This window comes from Hippocampus guttulatus, chromosome 1, assembly GCF_054856545.1.
Source record: "Hippocampus guttulatus isolate MCC_2025c chromosome 1, RoL_Hgut_1.0, whole genome shotgun sequence".
In the NCBI taxonomy this organism is placed as follows: Eukaryota; Metazoa; Chordata; class Actinopteri; order Syngnathiformes; family Syngnathidae; genus Hippocampus; species Hippocampus guttulatus.
The window spans coordinates 13950933-13961836 of record NC_141261.1 but is presented as its reverse complement, the minus strand read 5'-3'; the positions used below and the strand labels follow the sequence as shown (position 1 = coordinate 13961836).

Below are 10904 nucleotides of genomic sequence, written 5' to 3'. Positions count from 1 at the left end.
CGGGGAATCCCCGCGCTGTACATCTTGTTCATAAGCAAGGTCACGGTGGCACGCTTTGTTGTAACCAAGACCTTTTCACTATTTTGTTGCAATGTAGTTTACGTTTCTAAAGATGTTCGTTCTCAGCAAAATCACCAAATGGAAAATGAATGATGTGAAATCTGGATCTTGAAATGTATATATAGTATATGTATATGGTAAATATAATGGTGAAAACGATCAATATGTTTCCATAATTTTCCCCCAAATTCGTGATTTCATTCCTTTTATAGTCAGCGCGCCAAGTTTAACCACTTGATCCTTTTAATTCCTCACAAGAGCCACTTTCTCCAAGAGCCATTTTTTGAGAACCTTTTTTTTTTTTTAATGTGCTTAATAGCAGCAGCGTTTATTGATTTTTTTAGCAACGCGGCTCATTAAAAAAAAATAGCGCGCTTTAGTTAATCTATTAACGTTTGAAAAAAAACAAGCACTGGGTGGCGGATTAGGTAGCGGAACACTTTTTTTAAAAATCTTTGTTAACAGATTGAACATTACAACGTCACATATGAGAAAAAAATAATACATGTCAACATCAGATCAAGCAAAAACGTATTTTAAAATGTAAAAATAATAAATAGGAAAATAAGAATAAATAAATGCCATCCGGCCTAAGTAAAAAAAAAAAAAGAAACATCGTGTCATGATTCGGTTTAGGGACCAACAGGTGGCACTGTAGGGCTCCCCCGGAAGCTGCACACCTGTTGGTCATAACTAATTAGGGCTTTAAAAGGACTCCCAGCCCGAACACTCAGTGTCGGGTCATTGTCGCTTCTTGCTACTGTCATGTGTGTTGCTGTTTGCTCTTAGTTTCATTTATGTTTAGTTCATTGTTATGTTTTAGCTTTAGTCATGGTTTTGTTTGATACTTTGGACTTTGTTTGTTTGGGATTTAGTTTTCTTTGTTTTAAATACAATTCTTCAAATACACCCTGCTCCTCCCTCCTGCCTGCTTTTTGGGGTCCACCTCGCAGCGTGACACATCGAAAGCATTGAAAGGGGAACACAATTTCAAGGTTTTAACAACTTTCTTATTTTTACAGCCAGATATCGAACAAAAATATACCCAACTCTTTCAGCAACATACGAAAGATGGGTTTTGTTTTTGAAAATTGTCCTTTGTGATTCCTCTTTTCCTCATTTGTAATAAAGAAGAGTGATACTGTCAGCATTTTCTTGTTACCAAACCTCTCATTACAGTAACTTAAATAGTTGAATAAACCGTTAGTCTTGACCTCTTTATATGGTTTCACTTAGAACGACCCTCCAAAGGAAAGTGTAACTAAAATGTGGCCCGTGACAAAAATGAGTTTGACACCCCTGGGTTACACGGTGCATGAAAGGATGAGGAATCACTCTGATGTCTTGGATACTTTATGAAGCTTTGATTTGAAATGCGATATTTTATTTTCGATTCACCAACTTTCGATTGAGGTGAATTTGTACAAATTATCAGGATAAAATCATGTGTCGCTGATACCATCTTAATTTCACCCTGAAAGGAAATCAGGGGTGTCGAGCATCTGCGAACACCACAGCCTGCGTGGGTTTTCTCCGGGTACTCCGGTTTCCTCCCACATTCCAAAAAACATGCATGGCAGGCTGATTAATGTCGCTAGGTGTGTAAAAAAACCAAACGAAATGAATCAAGAGCACTAAAACAGTGCACACATGAGGTGCTACAGCTTCCTCTGACATGCTCAAAACATGCATTCTAGGTTCATACAAGAGTCGAAATTGTCCATAGAGGTGAGTGGAAGCGCACGGTTGCTTATACGTGCCCCAAGATTGGCTGCCGACCAGTCCGGTCTGTACCTTGCTTCTTGCCCAAAATCAGCTGAAGTAGCCGGACGGCTTAGCTACAACCGTGATGAGGACAAACACGAGATATAATTAATCCCTAAACAGATTACTTTTATTGTCATACCATAAATCGTTGTTTCTTCAGGAAGATGATCACGTAACCTTCAAATGAGATTACAAATTAACTGGCCAATAAAGTTGATGGACACGTGATCAGCATAACGCTAACGCATCTGCCAATGAGGCAAAGGTGCGTCTTTATCTGATTTGACGCTATCTACAGGAGCCGCGGCTCCTATAAAAGGAACCGCAGGTTCGAAACTTTGCGAGCAAACAACTCTTCTCGAAATGACGGCAATCAGGGATGTGGGAGTCGCTCTTGCGGCTCTGCTCTCAGTGGCAGCAGCTGCAACGCTAGTAAAGTGAGTCATTTGCTTGCTTTTTTTTTTTTTTTTTTTTCTCGGAATGGGATTGAACATTTTTGAGGCGAGGATGGTCGATTTAGACACTTACTTTATCAGGACTAAATGAATTAAGGTCCAGTACTTGTATCATCTCAACTTGTGTTTTGCAATGAATTTGCTGTATTGCTATTGTGAAAGCAAGTCAAATTGTATATACACACACGCACACACAAGATACACAACTGCTAGCGGTATCACTGAGGCTTGAAATCTTGGAGATTTTGTATGTTTCCGTAAAATGGAGCGAAATCTTGTCAATTAATTTTTCCTGATCCTATCTGGTGTGTGTAACAGACCAGAGTACAACTACAACAAATACCACCCCATGTCAGAGGTAAGGATTCACACACACACACACACAGACTGACAGACTCGAAGGCAAAGATGATTTTTGTCATGGCCACCTTGCATCTGCACTGATTAGAAAAAAAAATATATTTGTTTGTTTATTTATTTATTTATTTATTTATTCATCCTGCAGTCTGACCAAGGTCTAAGAGTTGTTGTTTTTTTTATCCAACAGATCTCTGAATGGATGACTCAGGTTGCAAAGGCCTATCCTGATATTGTGACCGTCATGGATTACGGAAAAACCTATGAGCTGCGGACAATCAGTTTGCTCAAGGTAACCGCATGTTTCACCTGAGGACCCGAAATAGAAATACCGTACCATATTTTCCGCACTAAAAGGCGCACTCGATTATGAGGCGCACCTTCAATGAATGACCTATTTTGTAATTTTTTTCATACATTGGGCACACCGCATTATAAGATGCAATCTACAATGCATCCACTAGATGGAGCTATGCTCAAGGAAACACCAACAGAACAATCAGATGTCAGTAAAACTTATTCACAGTTCACTTAACCAACAGCAAGTTATAACATTGACTCGTTAACGTTGAACTCTCTTGCTGCTGCTCGATTTCCGTGTTCAACTGCGTAACCCATCACCTTAAGTTTGAACTCGCATGTCTCGAGCAAGGAGCCATTTTGGGGTCGAAATATTACCGTAATGACCATACACAAGGCGCACCGGATTATAAGGCGCGCTGTGAGCTTTTAAAAAAATGGAAGGCTTTTAGGTGCACCTTTTCGTGCGGAAAATACGGTAGTTCTTTTTGCTTTGCAGATCGGTGCAGACACCGGAGCGAAAAAGAAAGCCATCTGGATGGACTGCGGTATTCATGCCAGGGAGTGGATCGCCCCGGCCTTCTGTCAATACTTTGTCAGCCGGGTAATCATGTCCCACGTTCCGCATTGACGGCGCACGGACCGGAACATTCAATGAGCAAAGACTCTGAACCGTGATCTTTTCATTTCAGATCTTGCGGACCTACAAGACAGACCCGAAAATGGGAGAGATGATTCGGAACATGGACTTTTACGTCACCCCGGTGCTCAACATGGACGGCTACATCTATTCGTGGAAGGACAACTCGGTCAGTGATCCATTTCTTGGGACAATTAGCACGTTGCCTTCCCAAGGACTCAGAAAGGCACTGAATGAAGTCGAAAACCAACCTCTTGTAAACACTAACAGTCAACCTCTTATTCCTAAATTGCGGACAAGAATATTGTTAAGTACATCACAGCAAAGTAGCGCATCGCATTAGCATGAAGCTCGATAAAGGGATGACGTCAGAAGAATCGAATTGGACCTTGGTCGGTTTCTGGCAATCCTGTGAGCTCACTGTCTGATGAGTCAAACCGTAACAATCTTTGGGTCATCTGGCAAATACAATTAAAAGATGAGATGGAAAATTTGGGGAAATGGAACGTGAAAAAAAATGATTACAACAAATCCCATTCTATGTTTAGTTAGTGGCCGAGCCGAGTACTTGAAAATTAATTATATGAACGCAAAGACATTTTCCAAATGGGAAACAAACGCATTAACAAACTAGCCCGAATCGCGTCTTCGAAAATGTGCAAACGCCAAATGAAATGCAAAGGAAGAACTCGTTTGACCCCTTGTGTTGATGAATTTTAATCGTGGATGGGAACAAACACCTTTGGCTTTTTGAACTTTTCAGATGACTTTGCTGAGACCGCGGATGTAGAAAGGGTCATCTCTCGCCATCGCATGATTCAATTTAAGGATCTACTATTTGATGAGATGAAAGCTTATCGATGCCTCTTGAACCTGCTGAAATATTTCAATTTTCTAACTAACTACTTGCTGCTCTTGAAACGGTATTTCTAAAGTGTGATATGTGACTGAAATCATGTTGCGGTCGATTTACTTGCAGGACAACAAAACGGAAAATGTGTATTATACAAATGGCCACCAGGTGTCACTCAAAAGACCAGACAGACGCGGTTCCGTGAAAAGACACTTTCGTTGTCCGTCATTTGCTCCAAACATTTCGTTCGTCGTCCAAATCTGTTGACAGCGATTACCTGATCGTCTGTCCACTCGGGATTTGTGTGGTTTAGCACACGTTTAATACGGCTACCTAAAAAGTCTTTTCAGCACTTCGTGTGCTTGTAAGCTTATGTTATATTATTAATTATTGACATTTTATGTTTGGGCATCATATTATTTCATGTTAAGAATACCTCAATTATATTCTGTTGTTTAATAATTGCTTAGACATGTTTTTATGTTGATGGGTTCTGATTGGCTGTTGAAGTAAGAGAAGCAGGAAGTGATTTTAGTTACGAGGAGAGTTGTGTTCTCGTACGTGCTGTGGTGCAGACGTCTCCCCCCCCCCCCTTTAGTAAAACAGCATTTAAAGTATTCCATCTGTTCTTTTGCCGTTCGTAAAGTAGAGCTATCCACTAAAAACAACCAACCCTTCAACTTACATGCTATGCACTTCGACCTGTCAATCACTTCCTGGAATTACAGGCGCTCTTTCCACAACATTTCCTGCTTTCTGTAGTTTTGTACACGTGTCTCATTCATTTATATTTGGTTCATCCTGGATGGACACCCAAAGTCCGTTGGGATCGGCTCCAGCCTGCCAACCATCAACTCTTGATTCTTGGCGTTGCCACGAGAACGCGCCGCAAGCGACTTACTAAAACCGTAGACTCTGACCCCTTTAGACCCGTCTCTGGAGGAAGAACAGATCACCAGAACCCGTAGGCTGCAACTGCTCGGGGACGGATCTGAACCGCAACTTCGACGCCAATTGGGGCAGTGAGTGTTTCTCTCCTTCGCAACAATTTCAGTGGCAATGTCACCCAAAATGTGTTAAGCGTTTGAGGGTCGGGCATATTTATACGGTTCTCATTTTCTTCAAAGCCATCGGGGTGTCATTTGACTGCTGCCACGCGACTTACTGCGGCAGAGGCGCCGATTCCGAGCCCGAGACGCAGGCCGTGAGCTACTTTGTGGGAAGCCGGAAAGAGGACTTCCTGTGTTTCCTCACCATCCACTCCTACGGCCAGCTGCTTCTGGTTCCCTACGGACACCCTAATTTCACCGCCGCCAACTACAAGGAACTCGTATGTAAATGCGCATTGACGGATATCTTTCAGTGATTTAATGTGAAGTCAAATTGGGGGGGAGAAAAAAAGAGTGTGCTGTCCTGATTCTTTAGATGGAAGTTGGTATGGGTGCGGCGGAGGCCATTAAGAAGGTCCACGGGAAGATCTACAGAGTGGGAACCTCGCCAGATATATTATGTAAGTGAACACATGACATATCACCGTTGACCTGTTGTTGACATACATCAGCACTGCTGCCTCACGAAAAAGAAATGTCCGCTTGGTATCTGGATGTGGGTCTTTGTGCGGAGTCTCCATGTTCGTGCGTGTTGATTGAAGATTTTGAGGCGTGCGCGTACGAAGGATAAACCGATGGCTGCTGAAAATGACGTTGGTCAACGTGCTCTTCGCTAGATCCCAATTCCGGTTCCTCCCGAGATTGGGCTCGGTTACTAGGAATCCCCTACTCCTACACCTTTGAGCTGAGAGATGACGGCCGTTACGGCTTCGAGCTCCCCGAGGATCAGATCCGGCCCACCTGTGAGGAAGCCTACGACGGCGCCTTACACATCATCACCTACGCCCACAACAAGGTCTTTAACGGCGCCGTGGCATCCACCGTCCCAACGATTTGGACTGTGCTTGTGGCGGTAGGAGTCGCAACTACCATGTGACCTTCATAAATGGATGTCGCACTCTGAATGCGTATTTATATTTCACTGCCCCAGAACATGAGAGCGAACCGCGCTGAAAGAAAAACAACTTCCAGTGGCTCACAGGAGCATTCACGTGAATGTTTACATTTTACCGGTCACCAAGCACAAGTTCTGACCCAGACCGAGATTTGCATATGAATGTTGGAACACAAAAGTAGGAAGATTTTATTATATTGTATTTTATGGGTACATAGTGTATTTTCCACCCTAAAAGGCGCACTGGATTATGAGGCGCACCTTCAATGAATGGCCGATTTTATCTTTTTTTTTTCATACATTGGACACATCGCATTATAAGATGCAATCTACAATGCCTCCACTAGATGGAGCTACGCTCAAGGAAATGCCAATAGAACGATCAGATGTCAGTAAAACGTTTTTAATAAAGCAGCGACACAGTCCACTTAACCAACAGCAAGTTAGAACATTAACTCGTTGACGTTGTACTCTCTTGCCGCTGCTCTATTTCCGTGTTCAATTGCGTAACCCGATCGCCTTAAGTTTGAACTCTCATCTCTCAAGCAAGGAGCCATTTTGGCGGTCGAAATATTACCGTAATGACCATGTACAAGGCGCATCGGATTTTAAGGCGCGCTGTGAGCTTTTAAGAAAATGCAAGGCTTTTTGGTGCGCCTGTTAGTGCGGAAAATTGCGGAAAATAAATGCTCCTCACGCTCCTGGTGAAAGCATCATGTCAAATGAGATAAAAAAATGTCAGCATGTGTCGGGATGAAAATAAAGATCTCACGACGAACTTCTTATGTACCCTTGGGACACTTTGCGACAACAGAGTAAAACACAAAGCTGCATTGCAAAGATAAGATGAGATATCCTTTATTTGTCCCACACTGGGGAAATTTACAGAAAGGACAAGGATTGTTCAACGCTGGAGAAAATATGGAACATGAGTTACTTCAAGGTTTCGGCTTTTGTGCTGGTGAAGGGATGGTATCGTTGCTCTCGCAGATGCGCCAGGGGCAAAAAGAGCTGATCTTCTGGAGGAAACTGCTCCCACCGCGTCCATGTCCATCCTGGGATAAGATGGAAAGACTAAATTACTCCAGTTTACCGCTGTCGTGGGAAATTGACCTACACAAGTGCTGAGATTAATTCAGTCAACAGAAGTTGGGCGAAATTGTTGCATTGACACTGAATCTGAATTCTTCAGTTGACATCCATCCATTTTCTAATCATCTTATCCTCGGGAGGGTCACGGGCGCGCCGAGCCCATCCCAGTCGTCTTCGGGCAGTAAGCGCTGAGCCGGTTGCCAATTCCCCAGACAAAAAGCCAACGATTGACATGTTATGATGCCAACAGAAAGCCATTTCACATCGCATCTTTGAGGGGCCGGATTGGCAGAAATACTGCAAGGCGCATGCAGGAATACTTGCCATTGTATTCTTGGCCATGTTTTATGTTATGTGTTGTATAATTTTGATTATTTTCTGTCAAAATGTTCTGTGAAGCGCTTTGTTGCAGTTGCAGCTGTTGTGAAAGGGCTCGATACAGAAAGATGTATTCCATTCCATTGTTTGGTCGCACATATGGCACATGCCAGAAGCAGCCACTGATTCTCTCCGGTTTCCAATTTTGTGGGACTCTTCTGTGCCATATTGGCTTATGGTTAACACGGCAAACGGAGGATCAAATTTTGAGGTTGTTATTTGTAAATATTCCATGACACACCCTCATTTTTCTCCGGTTCCAAGTTCTGAGGTTCTTTGGATCGCTCCTTGTCCAATTCTCCTTGCATAATAATGTCAACGTAGTGATACTGCTCCTCCAGTCTGATGGAATTCACCACGGAAGCAAAGCGGATGTTCACCAAATGCAGGCCAGCTTCCTCTAACACCTCCCTCTGGGCACACTCCTCCCACGTCTCCCTGTACAAGAACACAGTCACTTCAGTGGAGGGCAACCGTGCACTCCTCATCCAACCATTACGGTGTCAGTATATGCTCCCCTCCAAAAGTATTGGAACAGTGAGACGGACGACATTTTGGGTTTCACTTCAAATATGAGACAAGAGGTTAAGGCATCAGTATTTATTTTCAGGAATGCGCAACCAGGACGATAGCTCAACTCAAGTGTATTTCTAGAGCACTTGAAAACAACCACCGCTGTATCCAAAGTGCTCTACGTGACGCAAAAATAATTCATACAGGAACTAAACAATAAAACAAAAAATTCAAACTTAACTCTCATGCAGAGGCAAAAGAGAAATAATAAAAATGTGTTTTAAGACGAGTTTTAAAGATGGGCAGTGAGCAGGGTTGCAGAACGTTCAGTGGGAGGCCATTCCACAAAGAGGGGGACCGGCAGCGAAAAAGGCTCCATCCTTTCCGAGTCTCCGCTTAGTTCTTGGTACCTCTAAATAAGAAGGTACAGTATAGTCCGCAGACCTTCTTGTTTAAATAAGAAAAAATTCATTTTTTTCCCCCACATGAAAAAAAAAGTTTCTTCTTTAGATAATAAAAATGTAATTTCTTTAGGTACATGTGAAATTTCACAATATCAATCAAATGTAATAATGGATGAGACATTTGAGTATCATTTCAGTGTCTCGAGGCCGGGCCGAGTGTCCACTTTTTTGGAAATCAAAATATGGTCACACTAACATGCCATACATTTAAAAGGTATAACAAACGAAAATCAGTTGTCAGTCAAAGATACAACGCAAGAGGTCTGCACTTCAGCCGCGAGAGCCAATTGACAGTCCAGGTTATTTGTTCGTCGTTTGAGTTGGTTGTCATCCAGTTCAGGGTGCACCCGCCACTACTGCTAGAAGAGAACTTGGATAGGGTCCAGCCAGCCCACGACCGACCCTCGTGAGGAAAAGTGCCATGGATTGCGATGAATGGAATTATCATGAATGAAAGCGGTACAAGGCGATATTTTCCCACTTCCTAGTACGTACCCAAACTCGAGATGGCCGCCCGGAAGTTGATACTTCCCATTTCCCAATTCACTTTTCCTTTTCCCGAGGAGAACACAGCCTGGATGAGCCGAGTCTGTGACCAGTACACCTACCCCAACCTTGGGACGCCTCGCTGCGCTATCTGACATCTGGTCGAGCAATAAAACGTACACTTGGAAACAAAAACGTGGTAAACGCAAGACGATCCCCCAGAGAGAAGCTCCCGTGAAGTGCAAGAGGACTCTCCTTGAGGACTTCCTGCTTTGCTCGTAACGACAAACGCATCATGGACAGACTTACTGTGGACTACACATTTGATCGTGAGTGGTTAAAATAGTTAATTTACCACCTCTTTGTTCACAATTTATGCAGTGCATTTTGGAGTGTTGCTAAGCTCTTATGTCACTGAAACACGTTTTAGTTAATTTTCTTAACGTGTAAAAATCGGAGTTAACATTATTACAGTGTTTCCCAAACTTTATTGAATCGGCCACAAACAGAAATGCCACTACGATATCTTTCTAGATATAGATATTGATATCCATATACATATATCAGAGGCGTGTAAGTGAATTTGGCCTGTCGAGAGTCCATCATTTTTTCAACCTGAGAAAAATGCAAATGTCAGTGATTAATTTTTATTTTAATCACGCTTCGTTCATCACAGTTGATCACCGCTATTTTAGCACGTCAGTAAATTTCACCGGTCTGCCAGGCCCTCAATCGCCGGTTCTTCAAAAAAACAAAGGAAAACAAAACGTGTTATAGTCCAACAGATAAAAATAAAATCCAATTTAATTAAAATTGTAAATTGAGTACAGTTAAATATCAGTGTATCTACCTCATACGGTGATTGCCCAAAGAACTGAATAAAAAATGATCAAGTTTTAAAAATGATGACTCAAAGTAGTGAAAAATCAAACCATGCTTTTCCTCTTCTTCTGTGGTTGACCCCTGGATGAGCTGAAATCAAGCCCCACACAACGACGCGCTCTAAAGCAGCCACACCAGTGGACTGGACTATCCATCAGAAAGATGCATTTTCATGGCCTTGGCATAGCTAGCGAGCTACTGTAACTTAACATCACAGTTGGTCTGGATGACTGTTGATTGGATCGAAGCGGCTCACTACTTTTTTTTTCAATAGCGGGAAGGTGTGATTTGTGCCGGACTGGGCACCCGAGAAATCTGGAAAATTGAACAGGTGGAAAACGGTTTCACGCTTTATCTCTATAATTAAGTTCTACATGGTTCTCAGTCTTTTAATGTTTCCAGCATTTATAGTCAAACATGTCCCACAACATTTAGAAGCAAATCTGTGAATTCACTTTCCAGGGATCTAAATCTGAAATTCCCATTTCACTCATGTTTAAGATCAACGGTGATTTCCAAATATTGGCTTTCATGGCTTAGCCAAGCAGTTTCACAAATATGTCTCTCGGGGTCACACACAGTAAAAAGATTAACTTCTTCCTTTGTGCGGCATTTTTTTTTTCCCACCGACACCCGCTTATACCCGCTCAACC

The 10904-nt window shown here is 42.6% G+C and overlaps 2 protein-coding genes across 2 annotated transcripts; one reads left to right on the top strand and one right to left on the bottom strand.

The window, feature by feature from the left end:
* The first annotated feature begins 2190 nt into the window (after nucleotides 1-2190).
* On the top strand, nucleotides 2191-7300 carry cpo (carboxypeptidase O). The gene is made up of 9 exons (XM_086111492.1): nucleotides 2191-2264; nucleotides 2601-2640; nucleotides 2830-2931; nucleotides 3439-3543; nucleotides 3632-3748; nucleotides 5361-5454; nucleotides 5560-5762; nucleotides 5858-5942; nucleotides 6159-7300. The coding sequence occupies exons 1-9, from the start codon at nucleotides 2191-2193 to the stop codon at nucleotides 6416-6418; spliced, it is 1080 nt and encodes a 359-aa protein (XP_085967618.1). The 3' UTR covers nucleotides 6419-7300.
* Nucleotides 7279-9634, bottom strand: nudt15 (nudix (nucleoside diphosphate linked moiety X)-type motif 15). The gene is made up of 3 exons (XM_086111481.1): nucleotides 9379-9634; nucleotides 8148-8344; nucleotides 7279-7491 (listed from the first exon to the last, which is right to left on the bottom strand). The coding sequence occupies exons 1-3, from the start codon at nucleotides 9525-9527 to the stop codon at nucleotides 7370-7372; spliced, it is 468 nt and encodes a 155-aa protein (XP_085967607.1). The 5' UTR covers nucleotides 9528-9634; the 3' UTR covers nucleotides 7279-7369.
* Between the last annotated feature and the right edge of the window lie 1270 nt (nucleotides 9635-10904).

Excerpts from the sequence above, each read along its gene's own strand:
- nudt15 (XM_086111481.1), bottom strand. The coding sequence starts at position 9,527 with ATGTCAGATAGCGCAGCGAGGCGTCCCAAGGTTGGGGTAGGTGTACTG. Across the intron at positions 8,345-9,378 it reads GGCGGCCATCTCGAGTTTGG|GGAGACGTGGGAGGAGTGTG; the intron begins GTACGTACTAGG and ends GTTCTTGTACAG. Across the intron at positions 7,492-8,147 it reads GGAACCGGAGAAAAATGAGG|GATGGACATGGACGCGGTGG; the intron begins GTGTGTCATGGA and ends ATCTTATCCCAG.
- cpo (XM_086111492.1), top strand. The coding sequence starts at position 2,191 with ATGACGGCAATCAGGGATGTGGGAGTCGCTCTTGCGGCTCTGCTCTCA. Across the intron at positions 3,749-5,360 it reads ATTCGTGGAAGGACAACTCG|ACCCGTCTCTGGAGGAAGAA; the intron begins GTCAGTGATCCA and ends TGACCCCTTTAG. Across the intron at positions 5,943-6,158 it reads AACCTCGCCAGATATATTAT|ATCCCAATTCCGGTTCCTCC; the intron begins GTAAGTGAACAC and ends GCTCTTCGCTAG.